The sequence below is a fragment of the Lepus europaeus genome, chromosome 1, assembly GCF_033115175.1.
Source record: "Lepus europaeus isolate LE1 chromosome 1, mLepTim1.pri, whole genome shotgun sequence".
Lineage (NCBI taxonomy): Eukaryota > Metazoa > Chordata > Mammalia > Lagomorpha > Leporidae > Lepus > Lepus europaeus.
In genome coordinates this window covers 70,202,423-70,218,927 of record NC_084827.1, presented here as the reverse complement: position 1 = coordinate 70,218,927, position 16,505 = coordinate 70,202,423, and the positions used below count along the sequence as shown (strand labels likewise).

Here is a 16,505-nt window from a genome sequence, read left to right as displayed (position 1 = left end):
TTTTGTTAGTATGAACATTTGGAAGATGTTGATTCTTATAATCTATGAACATGGAAGATTTTTCCATTTCTTAATATCTTCTTATTTCTTTCATTAATGTTTTGTAATTTTCATCATAGAGATCTCTGAAATCATTGGTTAAACTTGTTCTAAGGTACTTGATTATTTTTGGAGCTCTTGTGAAGGGGCTAATTTTTTTTTTTTTTTTGACAGGCAGAGTTAGACAGTGAGAGAAAGAGAGAGAAAGGTCTTCCTTTCTCTGTTGGTTCACCCCCCAAGTGGCCGTTACGGCTGGTGTGTTGTGGCTGGCACGCTGCACCGATCAGAAGCCAGAAGTCAGGTACTTCCTCCTGGTCTCCCATGTGGGTACAGGGCACAAGGACCTGGGCCATCCTCTACTGCACTCCCGGACCACAGCAGAGAGCAGGACTGGAAGAGGAGTAACTGGGACAGAATCCAGCGCCCCGACCAGAACTAGAACCTGGGGTGCTGGCATCGCACTCGGAGGATTAGCCTAGTGCACCGCAGCACCAGCCAGAAGGTGCTAATCTTAAAAAGTTCTTTCTCAGCCAGGACCTTGTCTATCAACAAAGGCTGTTGATTTTTCCATATTGATTTTATACTCTGCGATTTTTCCAGATTCTTTTATGAGTTCCAATAGTCTCTTAGTGGAGTCTTCTGGACAAATGAAGATGATAGCACAAAGTACCAAATCTTATAGATTACAGCAAAAGCAGTGTTAAGAGAAACGTTTATAGCAAGTAGTGCCTATATCCATAAATCGAAAAGGTATCAAGTAAATGACCCAATAATCTATATTGAAGATCTAGAAAAACAAGAATAAACCAAACCAAAACCAAATTTAGTAGAAAGAAAGAAATAATAAAAATTAGAGAAGAAATAAATAAAATTGAAATTAAAGAAATGATAGAAAAGATCAGTGAAATGAAGAGCTGTTTTTTTGAAAAAATAAAATTGTTAAAGCATTTTCCAGCTAACCAAAATAAGGAAGAATACCAAAACTAATAATATCAGATATGAAAAAGGAGATGTTACAACTGATACAATAGAAATTAAAGAATCAAAAAGAATTAGTACAAACAGCTATATGCCAAAAAATCTGAAAATCTAAAATAAATTGATAGATATCTGGACACACGCTGTCCACAATTGAGGTCTGAAGACATAGAATACCTAAAGAGACCAGTAATCAAAACAGATGTTGGTTAAGTAGTAAATACCCTTCCAAAAAAAGAAAAGCTTAGGTTTTGATGGCTTCACGCCTGAATGATCCTATATGTAACAGAAGAGACTTCATTAAGAGATTATTGGAAGTCATAACATCATTTGCAAAGTTGCAGGATATAAAATAAACTCAAAAAATCAATAGCATTTGTCTCTACAAACAATGCCACATCTAGGAAGGAATTTGTAAGATCAGTTATATTCACAATGGCTATGAAAATTTAAATACCTTGGTATAAATTTAACCAAGAATGTGAAAGATATCTAGCATGAATATTATAAAACATTAAAGAAAGATATAGAAGAAAAGAAAAAATGGAAAAATCTTCCATGTTCATGGATTGTAATAATTAATATTGATTAAAATTAAGTTAAATTAATTGTTACAATATCCATACTACCCAAAGTAATTTACAGATTTAAGGTAATCTTAAATTATCAAGGACATTTTTCTCAGATCCAGAAAAATCCTAAAAATCATAATGGGTGGGGCCTGTACTCTGGCATAGCAAATAAAGCTGCCATCTGCATTGCCAAGATCCTTTTTGGGCACCAGTTTGAGTGCCAGCTGTCCCAATTCCTATCCAGCTTTCTGCTATGGCCTGAGAAAGCAGTAGACAACGGCCCAAGTACTTGGGCTCCTGCACCACATGGGGAACCCGAAAGAAGCTCCTGGCTTCAGATTGTCCCAGTGCCAGCAACTGCCACCATCTGGGGAGTCAACCAGCAGATGAAAGACCTCTATCTTCCTCTGCCACTGCCTCTCTGTAACTCTGCCTTTCAAATAAAATAAATATATTTTTAAAAAAAAATTATAAGGAAACACAAAATACCCTGAGTAGCTAAAGTAATCTTAAGCAATAAAAATAAACTGGATACATCACAATACCAAATTTTAAGACATATTACTGGGCAATTATAATCAAAACAGCTAGGTACTGGAATAAAAATAGACATGTTGGGCAATGGAACATATTTGAGACCCCAAAAGTTAATTCACACATCTGCAACCAACTAATCTTTGAGAATGAGCTAAAATCCATCCCTGAAGAAAGGACAATATCTTCAACAAATGATATTTGGAAAATTTGATCTCTGTATGCAGAATATGAAACAAGACCCATACCTTACAACTTTTACAAAATTCAATTTATAATGGATCAAGGATCTAACCTAAGACCTGAAACCATCAAACTACTAGAGGAGAACATAGAAGAAACATTTCAAGACATGGGCTTAGTCAAGAACTATTTGGATGACACTCTAGAAGCACTCTAAAAGCAAAAAATAGATTAAAAAAAAAGCATCAATAGGTATTACATCAAACTAAAAAGCTTCTGCAAGCAAATGAAACACTCAACGAAAGAAGAGGCACCTGACAAAAAGGTAGAAATATTTACCTACTACATATTTGATAAAGGATTGATGTCTAAAATATACAAGGAGCTCACAAATCTCAAAAACAACATTACATGGCCAGCGCTGTGGCTCAATAGGCTAATCCTCTGCCTGTGGCACCCACACACTGGGTTCTAGTCCCAGTCAGGGCACCAGATTCTGTCCTGGTTCCCCTCTTTCAGGCCAGCTCTCTGCTGTGGCCTGGGAGTGCAGTGGAGGATGGCCCAAGTTTTTGGGCCCTGCACCTGTATGGGAGACCGGGTGCAGGCTTCGGATCAGCGCGATGTGCCGGCCGCAGCACGCTGGCTGCGGCGGTCAATGGAGGGTGATCCAACGGCAAAAGGAAGACCTTTCTCTCTGTCTCTCTATCTCACTGTTCACTCTGCCTGTCAAAAAAAAAAAAAAAAAAAAAAAAAGAACAACATTACAAAAAAATCCAGGTAAGAAATGGGCTAAGGATATAAGCAGGCCTTTTACAAAAGTTTATATGCGAATGGCCAACAGACACATAACGATGCTCAGGATCACTAGCTATCAGGGAACTGCAAATCAAAACCACCATAAGATTTCACCTCACTCCAATTAGACTGCTTATCATCCAAAAAAATAACAAATACTGTTGGGGATGTATAGAAAAATTTACCTTAATACACTAAACTAGTGTAACCATTATGGAAGACAGTATGGTGATTCCTCAGAGAGCTAAAAGTAGATCTATCATGTGACACAGTCATTCATACCTAGGGTTTTACTCAAAGAAAATGAAATAAGCTATGGAAGAGTTTTTTGTACCTCCAATTTATAGCCACTCAATTCGCAATAGCTAAGATATGGGATCAAAAAAGATGTTCAACAACTGATGATTGGATAAAGACATTATGGTATTGTATTATATACACAATGGAATACTACAGAGTTCTGTTTCAAAATGTATGCAATCCGTAGTGAAATAAGCCATTTCCAAAAAGATAAATATATGTTTTCCTCCTCATTTATAGCAACTAATAAACAAAACACAAATTTATGTATATGAGCAACTGCTTTTTAACAGATATTTTTATTTCTTTGAAAGGCAGAGTTACCAAGAGAGGAGGTAACACATACACATGCACACACACATGCACACATACACACACACACAGTGAGAGAGAGAGAGAGAGAGAGAGAGAGAGTTAGATTGATTATTGATTTTTCCTCTGCTGGCTCACTCCCCACATGGCCACAACAGCCAGGTCTGGGTCATCTGGAGCCAGGAGACTGGAGCTTCTTCCAGATCTCCCATGTGGGTGCAGTGCCCCAAGCACTTGGCCCATTTTCTCAGGTGCATCAGAAGGGAGCTGGTTAGGAAGTGTAATAAGCAGGACATGAACTGGTACTCATATGCCTGGCATCTCAACAGAGTGTGCTATACTAACATAAAGCTTCTTAGCCTTGTTGACCAGAATCCCAGGTGGATCAGAAATTCCTTAGAACAGGGATCACCTTTGTTTTGGGTTTGACATTCTTCCAGGTGACTAACTTATTAGCTCACAAATAATTCAGGTTCAATAGTTGTTTATAAATGGACAGATAGATGTATGTGTTTGGTATAGTGGTTAAGGTGCCACCTGGGACACCTACATCTCACATCAAAGTTCCTGGGTTCAATTTTTTAACTCTGATTGTAAATTTAGTTTCTTACCAAGGCACACCCTGGGAGGCATCAAGTGAGGACTGTAGTAAATGCATCCCCACCATCTGTGTGGGAGACCTGGGCTGCTTCTGATTCCTAGCATTGCCCTGTCTAGGCCTGGCTGTTGTAGGTGTGGGAGGAGTAAACCAACAGATGGAATATCTCTCTTTGGACCAATAAAATAAAATATAATTTAACTGACAGCATAGTATAAGCAAAAATTATGAACTGAAAACCTTGTATTTTATACTACTTTTAATGTTTTTATTATATTCTCAATAAAATCATAATGTAGTGCCTATATAAACTATTGTGTTTAATAGGTATTTGCTAAATAAGTACATGCAGGTAATTTTCATATAAGAGCATGAATGCCACCATTCTGGATAAGTTTTCTACTTATTCAGGTTTCAGCAGAACTTTTGTATGTTTATTTTCTTTTCCTTCTTTCAGTAATAACTCATGCTATGTTTGTGTTAATAGGACCATCAGACATTATTTGTGAATTCCTTATGGATAAATTTGCCTCCTCAATGAAATGTACTTCCTAGGTGCTTTTGTAGTTATTTGTAGTTATTCATAGACATGTGCAGAGCAGCTGAACCTTTGACCTCTGTTGTACAGTTTCCAAGCTAAAATTGAACTAGTTGACACTGTACCTTGTTGCAACATTTACACTATAAACAAGTGTTCTTTTCAAGGTCAATTTTATGCCATGAGCTTTGGATTTTGTGCAGTTTTTGATGACTTTGCTGTTCAAGATCACTCCCCACCTTTGAATTCCACTCCCAAGCACAGTGATGTGACAATCTTGGGTTCCTTAGTGCAAGAAGGCTTTGACGAACTTTATGGAGAAAATATCTGTGTTAATAAGCTTCATTCAAGCATGAGTTACAGTGCTGTTAACCATGAATTTCATATCAATGAATCAGGAACATATATTACATAAGCCTATGTCTTTAAGCAGAAACACACATGAAATGAAGTTATACATTGATTGGCTAATGAAAATATTGTGAGCATAATTCCACAAGAACGTTATTTCTTCTAGGGTCAGTGTTTCCATATTTTATACTTCAGTGTTGGTGGTTACACTGTAAACAGTAACAACTGCAAATAATCAGAATTGGTTATTCCATTCTGAATGTTCAACTCTAATAATCAATTATCTTCTCAAGGCTCACAATGTAATGTGAAGATGATAGGCACCAGATTGAATTGCATGCAAATGATGCTTTCTGAATCTATCAGTACCTTTTGGTACCATGTGACTGATGGGGTTATCTCAAAGCCATCTTGATCAATTTTTTATATGGTCTATCCCAATTCTTACCACTCAGTCTTTGCTGTTAATATTCAGCCTCTGTAACAAGTGGTGGAACATCCCTTGCAGAAATGGAATGAATATACAGTTTCTGACAGTGAAATGGTGAAATATATTTATCCCCAAGGATCTCATCATATCCTTAGTTTGACTCTCCATTGTGCAACAGCCTATCTTAATAGAATAAAGGAATGTTATTCTAGGCTAAAAGACTCAATTTTCCTGGTTATCATGAAATGAATTCTATTTAGTTAATATAGAAGTGGAACCTCAGATAAAAGAAATGTTAAAAAAATAGAAATACCATCCAAGAAAGAAGGGGGAGTGAGAGAGAGATTACCAAGTGACTTAATACAGATGTGCACTAAAACTAAATCATGTTATTAATGAAACACACCTTCTAAAAATCTTTCCAAAAGTTTAATCAAGAAAAAAGGTAAAAGAGTCACTTCTAATCCTGTGTAAGATATTCCCCTCTTCCTACAGAGTACTCCTTGTATTCTGTTGTAAGCAAAGAATATTTAAATTATGAAAACAAGAACTATTTCAGATATGCTAGAAATGCACAACATGCACACACATTTATACATTAAAGATATTGGAGCCAGCGCCATGGCTCAACAGGCTAATCCTCCTCCTAGCAGCGCCAGCACCCCGGGTTCTAGTCCCGGTCGGGGCACCGGATTCTGTCCTGGTTACCCCTCTTCCAGGCCAGCTCTCTGCTATGGCCATGGAGTGCAGTGGAGGATAGCCCAAGTGCTTGGGCCCTGCACCCACATGGGAGACCAGGAGAAGCACCTGGCTCCTGGCTTTGGATCAGCGCGGTGTGCCGGCTGCAGCGCGCTGGCTGCAGTGGCCATTGGAGGGCGAACCAATGGCAAAGGAAGACCTTTCTCTCTGTCTCTCTCTCTCCCACTGTCACTCTGCCTGTCAAAAAAAAAATGGAAAAAAAAAAAAGATATTGGATTTAGAGAGAGTGGCTCCAAGCGAGGAGTGAAGGGCTAGACTCTCATTACCTGTAGATGGCTGAGTCTGTAGGACACATATGGATGAGACCAAAATTATAACTTAGGACTTCAACTTGTGTGAGTTTTGCAAGCAAGTCAGAGTGTCTTCTTTTTTTTTTCCATTTTATCTATGTTATATAAGATTCATGTATTTCATATATACAAATTTAGGAACATAGTGACACCCCCACCTCCTGCCCACACTGCCACCCCTCCTCCTCCTCCCTCTCCCATTCCCACTCTTAATTTTTACAAAGATCTACTGTCAGTTTACTTAATGATCTTAAGGTTAACCCTACACTAATAAAAGAGTTCAGAAATTGTATGAAAAGAAAAAAAAAAAAACAACAACAACACTGTTCCTCTACAGAAGAGACAAGAGCTGAAAAATCATCTAATCTCAAAATGTCCATTTCACTCCAATACATTATATTTTTAAAAAATATTTATTTGAAAGTCAAGGCTACACAGAGAGAGAAGGGGAGAGAGAGAGAGAGAGAGATAGAGAGAGAGAGAGAGAGAGAGAGATTTTCCATCTGCTGGTTCACTCCCCAATTGGCCGCAGGAGCTGCGAAGATCTAAAGCCAGGAACCAGGAGCTTCCTCTGGATCTCCCATGGCGGCGCAGGGGCCCAAGCACTTGAGCCATCTTCTACTGCTTTTCCTGGCCATAGCAGAGAGCTGGACCAGAAGTGGAGCAGCTGGGACTCGAACTGGTGCCCGTATGGGATATCAGCACTATAGGTGGCGGTTTTACCTTCTACGCCAGGCCCCCAATACATTATATTTTAGGTACTCTCTTAGATACCTCTCATCAGGGAAAACATGATATTTGTCTTTTGTGGGGGCTGGGTTATTTCACTAAATATAATGGATTCTAGTTGCATCCATTTTGTGATTTTCTACCTCAACACACCTTCTGAGAGAATCAGATGTTTCACAGGTTAAGCAATGCAAAGAAAAAAGCACATTTATAGATCCCCTTTTATATTCACATCATTTGGAGGGCATTTACATGTTAGAGGAATACTATAGAAGGAGATTAACATTCAATAGCTATACTCAGTCATGTCTCCGAGGGTTTGGGTAACCTGTTTTGCCTAGAAAAGAAAAATACACGGCAGCTCTTTCTCTCAGGATAGATGTGAGTCTAGAAATCTGGAACAGTGTGTTAGATAATTGACACATAGGATGGATAGTCTCTTTTTATTCATAACTTTATTGACAAATTTGTCTGCTTTGAAGACCAAGTCCCTATTTGGCTTTTTGTTTTGGCAACAAAGCATTCTAAGACAGAAATATGTGCTAACAAAGGCAGTCTTATTACTCATCTTTTTGTCTACTAGAGTAGTGTATTAAAGTTTTAGAATTCGCAGTCAAATATGGAACTGTATAGAATAAAATGTGAATGGTAAAATAAAAGGTGGGAAAATTATCTTTGCCTCCATAACCACACAGTAAAGGCAATTTCTGATTTATATATTCCAAAAAGAGTGGAACAATAAAGCTTCCTTGTTAAACACGATATAGCAACAATCTGGAGGCAGGTTTGCAATTTCAGTGTGCTAGTGTTATTTGCCAAATAGGTGGCCAGTCATGTTTGATTGAAAGTACTACTGCAGTTGATAAGAAATTACAATTAGACTTCTGTGGAGTTTAATTGACAGTATTATAATATTTGTGCAATGTATATCTAGTACAGGAATAAAAGAAGGTTTTATAACTAAATACTAAAAATGAAAATATCATTATAACTTCCATAAATCCTATAAATGAAAATATGATTTAATATACCCAGGTAAAGAAAAAAATTCTTAGCTAGATTCACATAGCTTAAAGAAAAATAATTTACACTTATTAATATATTCACTCCTTCCCTATCTTTTATAATTTTACACATTTACTCTGTATTCCAAGATTCTAGTAAATAAAAATCAAAATATAGAGAATTTTTTTGCATTTATTACTGATTAATGTTTGAGATTTAATGTCACTTTGTCACAGGTGCTGCAATCCTTGGGAAGGTTTGTTTAAAAAGAAAAAAGGCTAAGATGTTTGGGCTGGTTAAGACATCACTTGGGATGCATATATCCTATATTACAGTGCCTAAAGTTTTAGTTGTGGCTCAACTCGCCATTCCAGAGTTCTGGTAAGGCATACCCTGGAAGGCTACAGTAGTTCTTAAGTACTTGGATTCCTACCACCCTGTTCAGATATCTGTATTGAGTACCCAGCTCTAATGCTATTGTGGGAATTTAAGGATTAAACCCTCTTTCTCTCTCTGTCTCTCTATTTAACCCTAAAATTTAAAATGTTGAATTTTAAATGAAAAGAAGTAATATTTTAAGGATAAGACTAAAATCTCTTGAAGATCACATAATTCTCCCAGCTATTCATAATTTAAAAAATGGATTCTAGAAGAGAAAGATCTTCCACTGCTAGTACAATCCCCAAATTCCCACAATTGCTTGGGCTGAACCCCAGGTCAGAGCCAAGTATGAGATACTCAATCCAGATCTCCCATGTAGATGGCAAGGGCCCAAATGCTTTAGCCATTTCTTTCTTTCTCACAGGATACTTATTGGTAAGAAGCTGGACTCAGAGGGTTGAAGCCATGAATGGAATTCAGGCAGTTTGAAATGGGACTGTGGTATCTTAACTCGCATCTTAATCGTTAGATCTAATGTCCACCCTATCAGCTAAACATTTGATATATCATCTCCCATCATTACTCTGCGGGGAAAGGGCTATAACCCCACGTTGTTTTAATCAACACATACTTTAACATGTGTGAGATTTTCCCTATACGAATCAATAAACATCAACTGCATGTTACACATGAACATGACGCTGTTAGATGTTGTGGGTGATGCAAGGGTAATGCATAACTGTATCTGACAACACGCTAGTGAAAAAAGGGGACATACTTAAAATATTTATATAATTTATATTACAGGTGAAAGTTAACTGTGATATGAAAGAGATGAGTTTCAATGAAGAGGATGAAGCTGAGCTAAATGCAGGGGCTATAGGGTCCTGAAATAGGTGGAAGTCTTCCAGAATTAAGATAGGATATGCTAGAATGATAAAGTAGAAATAATTTAGTATATAAAGGCATAATTCATCCAATTTAATTGAAGTATAGACTAAGTAAAATGAGGTAGTGAATGACAAGTGTGTGACAACCATGTAGAAATGAAAACAAAAGCTTTCACTTAAGATGGAGCATTTTTGGCTGCAGCTCACTAGGCTAATCCTCCGCCTGTGGCGCCGGCACCCCGGGTTCTAGACCCAGTTGGGGTGCCGGAATCTGTCACGGTTGTTCCTCTTCCATTCCAGCTGTCTGCTGTGGCCCAGGGAGGCCCAAGTGCTTGGGCCCTGCACCTGCATGGGAGACCAGGAGGAAGCACCTGGCTCCTGGCTTTGGATCGGCTCAGCGTGCCGGCCATAGTGGCCATTTGGGGGGTGAACCAACGGAAGGAAGACCTTTCTCTCTATCTCTTTCTCTGTCTCTCTCTGTCTAACTCTGCCTGTTTAAAAAAAAAAAAAAAGATGAAGCATTTTTGAATTGATAGGCAATGGTATTTCGTTAAATTTTGATCAGGAAAGCAATATACTCACAATTTTATTAAGGATAAAATAGATTGAATAAAGGATGGGATTGATTGTAGGAAGCTAAGTTAATAAACTCCAAAAATTATAATATTTCACTTTTTATTTTCCCATACCACTAATTACTGGTTTTCCTGGATTTTATTAAGCATATGCATATATATTATATTTATACATATATATACACATCAATACACAGATTAATATAGCAATTTTATTATATCAAGAAAAAATATAAATGTGGATTAAGATAGAGCTTTTATTTCATACAATGTTTGACCTCTATTCTTTTTCTAAAATTTCAGATATTTCATTATTCGTATACTGCTTCATATGTGATTTACAACATACATACTAGGTAAGTTCTTTGGTTTTCTAGATTTTATGGGAAATTGTTGGTGTAGATGTAAATTTTTTCAATTTTTTCAAGTAAAAATATTTACATTTCTTCAAGGGAAGTTTGGGAGTTAAATCCTCCAGAAGTAGAGGACTCCGTCTTGCAGTATGCAGCCTGGGGTGTCCAGGGACAGCAGCTGGTAAGCACAGGTTTATGCACCAAATACTGTCAGTTGCAGCTGTGGGAATAATCTTTACAGAAACCATTACCTTGTAAAAATTGATGTTTTTCTAGGTTCTTTTATAGCTTTTACCTGATAATCTAACTTACATATCAAATGATACTAGTATTATAATATCAATTAAAACAATAAATTTATTAAATTATATATAATTAAACTGTTAACAATGGAACTGGAAGAGATCGAAGGATAATAGGGCCAAGTCCTGTGCAATTTCTATTACCTACCATTATCAATTTTCAAATAAAAGCCAAACCCAAAAGATACTATTCTTAATGCATTCCTCAGGCTCAAAAATTTAAACAAATTTTCAGTAGTCTCTTAAGAGAGACTTTTTCATCAATTATTTTCTGAAGTTATCACAGATTAAAAAGAGAATTATTGATAATTTTAAAAAAATCATTCCAAAATTCTATATGTGTAGTACCAACATAAAGATTTACTCAAGGAGATTATGCCTGGGGACAGGTATTGCCTGCTTCCACAGCATGTGCATTCTGAAGTGTATTAAGTATTGCCAAATTGATTTCTAAATTTTCTGGTGTTTATAAACCTGCTAGGGCCGATGAAAGAGTTTTATGACCTTATCAGCACATTGTTTTTCCTTTTTTAAAGCAAAATCATTTATTTAAGAGAGAAAGGTAGAAATAGATATTTGGGTTTGGTGCCCTAATACTTCTAAGAGCTGAGGCTGGGCCAGGGCCAGAGTTGGGAGCCTGGAAGCAATACAAGCCTGACATGTTGGTAACAGGAATTCAATATTTGAGCCATCATGGATGTTTCCCAGGGTCTGAGCTAAAACTGGGAATAGAACCCAGATATTCTGAAATGAAATATGGGCCTCTTAGCACCAGAATGCTTTCTTCTCAAATTTTAAATTGGTATTAAATAGTGTTTTATGTGGCTTTATTAACAACATTCTTAGTTTGAGCAAGGGTAACTTTTAAGGTAGTTATTGGCTAAGTTTGCATTGCCTAATATGTGAGAGAACTATTAATATATTTTGCTCATCCTCATTTTTGTATTTTTTATTGCAAAGAGTTCCTTATTGTCCTGGTTATTAATACATTATTCAGCATGTCTTCTCTCAGCTGTTGTGTTTATTTAATGCTGTCTGTTTTTCATTCTACAACAGAATTTTGTAATGTATATAGACTGATTTCTCAACTATAAGATTTGTATTTTCTATTATTTAAGAAATCCTTACAATTAGATCCTACATTTTTATTTCAATCATGTTCTCCTGAAATGATTCAAGAGTGTCATCCATGCCGTAGTCCTTGAACCATTTGAAATAACTTTTTGGGTATAGAGTTAATTCATTATCCATTTTTACGTACTTTGCAAATGGTCAACAATCAATCATCCCATTACATTTTATTGACTGCTTCATCTGCAGTGTTATCTTCCATATGTATATGAGTATTTTTCTGGCAATTTTTTCAACATCTCTGTCCAAGTCCCAAGACAACAATGCATTAATTAAAATATTGCTCACTAACAGATCAGGCAATTTCATATCCTTTTTCCACTTTCTGATTGATTTTAGCTGTTCTTGACTTTTTCATCATTCATGTGAATGTCAAAATAGGCTTGAAACTTACATACTTACTTTTGGAACTTGAATGGCATGACTTTAAAATTGAGCCAGAATTGGTAAATTAACTTTTTAGTGATTATTAATCTTTATGTCCATAATCATTTTAAATATCTTCAGTAATTTGAGAGTTCTTTAATATAGCAACAGTTTTTATAATTTTCTATCTAGATATTTAAATCTTATAATTATGGTTGGTGTTTTGAATGCTTATATTTCTTAGTGTTTTAAGAATTGGTTTGTCACTGGTGAGTAGAAATGTCCTCAAGTTATTTTTTGGTTTATGTATATAGTAACCTATTTAAGCATAATGATGTTTCATTTGCTAATTATGACATTTTATTCATTTCATCTTTTATATATTTCTAATTTTATAAACTAATTAATCACTAGGTAACCTATGAATGTACCTAGACATAGAAATTTTTTTGTGTGTGATATTTTAAAAATTGGAACTATTAGGACTGCAGGATTAAGTTTCAAAACTTCTTAGTTACTTTTGATAATTTGCTCACTTCAAAAAATGTACCCCACACAATTTTTCAATTTTTAGTATGGATTCACATTAGAGTGTTTCATTATCCTTTTCTTAGAATTTGTGTTACTTTTCTTCTTCATTCCTAATGTAATTTGTAAGTACTTTATATTTTTCCTAATCACCTTTGGTAAGTATTTGTAAATTTTATATTCATCTTCTCAATGCTCAAGTTTTAAATTTATTTTATTTATAACATCAGTGTTTTATTTCTTTTCCAACATAAACATTAAAGCTGATAGAATTCTCAATGAATTAATCCTAATCTTCACCCAATAAATTTGATAGTAGCATTAAATAGGACTTTAGTTATGTTTTTCAATTTCCAATATGATGTATTATTAAGGACAATTATATTGTTGTCTGTTTTAAATTTATTTAAAAAGTAGAATTTGTTTAAAACTAATATGCAGAAGTCAGAAACAAGAATTGATATTTACTTTGAAATGGATATAACTGGTTTTATGGCTTAGTAGGAATTTTTATAAATGTTTTCTATATGAAAGATAGTTTTATGTATAGTGTTCTAAATGTGCCTCTTAACTATCATATCCTCAAGACTTATGTTTCCTTACTAATGGTGGATATGTGATTTATTTCGTTAGTAATCTGTCAAATTTACATTCCATAGTTTGAAGCATGCTTTTAATAATAAGGAAGCTTTAAAATGATAAATAAATCTTAATGATTTTAAATTGATTCTTGATAGTTTGATCAATGTTTTTTTCCTATTCATCTTTAATAATTCTAAGGAAAATATAACTATTCTCCACAATGTTTCTTAAGCTGATTGGTGAAATAGGAAATATTACTAAATATTTCACATAACAGGAAGACTGTGAATTAACATAATATTACTGAATGTTACGTGTTTTCATTGGAACAAAATTCTAGACCATGGAATATTCTGTAAGTGAATATACAAAATATATGGTTTCTGCTAGTGATTGTTCATGTATCCTTGGCATGGTAAATTTTCCTCATGTTTGACATAAGTAAAATGAGAATTAACTCTGCTTTGTGGCCTCAGTCATATAAATTTAAATTGTTTTTAATTTATAAAATGCTTTTGGAATACTTTTTGTTTTCAGAAAATAAAAAGGGTCAATAAAAGAGTTACTGAGTAGTTTCCATGATAGACTGTTCATTTTTAAAAATCATAGCTTTTCATACAGGAATATGTCCAGAGACATCTGTGCAGATTAGTTTAACATATGAAACATATCTTTCATATACATAAATGACATTTATCATGTTTTGATTTATGGATTTTTTTTGTTACCATTTCACCCATATAGACATTTTGCTTTATGTAATGTCAATTAGTCATTCGTAATTTTCCCCCAGAAACCTCTTATTTAAGATATTTAAGCTTCATGCATTTCATAAATACAACTTTAGAAACATAGTGGTACTTCCCACCCCCACTCTGACCCTTCTTCCTCCTCCTATTCCCATTCTTATTTTTTACTAAGATCTATTTTCTATTTTCTAATAACTTTATACACATAATATTAACTCTATACTAAATAAATAATTCAACAAATATTACGTTAAAAAAAAAAAAAAAACCTCTTCCTCGACAATGGACATAAGGGCTGTTCAAAGTCATGGCATCTAAGTGTCAATTTCACTTCTACAGATTACTTTTAGATGCTCTATTAGTTACCACAGATCAGGGAGAATATATGGCATTTGTCCTTTTGGGACTGATTTATTTCACTAAGTATAATGTTTTCCAGTCCAATTGTTAGAAAAGACAGGGTTTCATTTTTTTTTACTGCTGTATAGTATTCTATGGTGTACATATTCAATAATTTCTTTAACCAGTCTTCAGTTCATGGACATTCGGGTTGATTCCATATCTTAACTATTAGGAATTGAGCTGCAAAAAACATGTGGGTACAGATAACTCATATGCTGATTTAATTTTCCTTGGGTAAATTCCCAGGAGTGGGATGGTTGGGTCATATTGTAGGTCTATATTCAGATTTCTGAGATATCTCCATACTGTCTTCCAAAGTAGCTGTACCAGTTTACACTCCACCAACAGTGGATTAGAGTACACTTTTCCTATATCGTTGCCAGCATTTGTTATTGATTTCTGTATGAAAGACATTCTAATGGTTGTGAGGTGAAATCTCATTGTGGTTTTTGATTTGTATTTTGCTGATGACTAGTGATCCTGAGCATTTTTTCATATGTCTGTCGGCCATTTATATTTCATCTTTTGAAAATATCTGTTAACATTCTTTGCCCATTTTTTAATTGGGTTGTTTATTTTGTGGTTGTTGAGTTTCATGAGCTCTTTGTAGATTCTGGATATTAATCCTTCAACAGTATCAGGTTTTGCCATTCTCTCGGTTGCCTCTTCACTTTGCTGAGTGTTTCTTTTGCTGTATAGAAGCTTCCCAATTTGATGTAATTCTATTTGTCAATTTTGGTTTTGATTGCCTGTGCCTCTGGGTATTTTCCAAGAAGTCTTTGCTTATGCCAATGTCTTGTAAGCTTTCTCTAATGTTTTCTACTAATTTGATCGTATCAGATCATGGATTTAGAACACTGATCCATTTGGAGTGGATTTTTTTGTCTGGTAGACCCCTACCTTAATTCTTCATACTTCTGCATGCAGAGATCCAGATTTCCCAGCACTGTTTGTTACAGAGACTATCCTTGTTCCAGGAATTGATTTTAGTTCCTTTCTCAAAGATAGTTGGTTGTAGATGCGTGAGTTGATCTGGAGTTTCAATTTGTTCCGTTGGTCTACCCATCTTTTTTTGTGCAACTACCAGGATGTTTTGATTATAACTGCCCTGCTGCATGTCTTGAAATTTATGATCATCAGGGAAGTGGTCTATAGTTCTCTTTATCTGTTTCATCTTTTTCAAGTTTAGGAATTAAGTTGATGCTGACTTCATAGAAAGAATTTGAGAGGATTAGCTCCCTTTCAATTGTTTATTATAACTTGAGAAGAGTTGTAATTTGTTCTTCTTTAAATGTCTGGTAGAATTCAGCAGTGAAGCCATCTGGTCCTGGGCTTTTCTTTGTTAGAAGGTCTTTATTTCTGATTCAATTTCCATCTTGGTAATGGGTCAGTTTGGGTTTTCTGTGTCTTCATGGCTCAATTTAGATAGGTTGTATGTGTCCAGGAATCTATCCATTTCTTCTAGATTTCCTGATTTACTGGCACACAGCTCTTCGATGTAATTTCTGATGATTCTTTTTATTTCTGTAGTATATTATGTTATCTTTCCTTTTTCATCTCTAATTTTATTGAACTGGTTCTTCTCCCTCTTACTTTTTTTGGGTAGTTTGGCCAATGGTGTGTCAATTTTTTCTTTCAAAAAAAGAAGCTCTTCATTTCACTGATCTTTTGTAAATTTTTGTTTCAATTTTGTTTATTTCTTCTTTAACTGTAATTATTTCTTTTCCCCTACTAATTTTGGGTTTGGTTTGCTATTGTTTTCCTAGGTCCTTGAGAGGCATTGGTAGCTCATTTATTTGGTGCCTAATTTCTTGATGTAGTCAGAAATTGCTA

The 16,505-nt window shown here is 35.2% G+C and overlaps 1 protein-coding gene across 2 annotated transcripts in view; it reads left to right on the top strand.

The window, feature by feature from the left end:
* Positions 1–16,505, top strand: part of DPP10 (dipeptidyl peptidase like 10) — a 791,529-nt gene that overhangs the window by 601,549 nt on the left and 173,475 nt on the right. For both annotated transcript variants that reach the window (XM_062199274.1, XM_062199266.1), the window contains 2 exons: positions 10,563–10,615; positions 10,712–10,793. In XM_062199274.1, the coding sequence (XP_062055258.1) occupies positions 10,563–10,615; positions 10,712–10,793 (135 nt within the window). The remainder of the gene's footprint in view (positions 1–10,562; positions 10,616–10,711; positions 10,794–16,505) is intronic.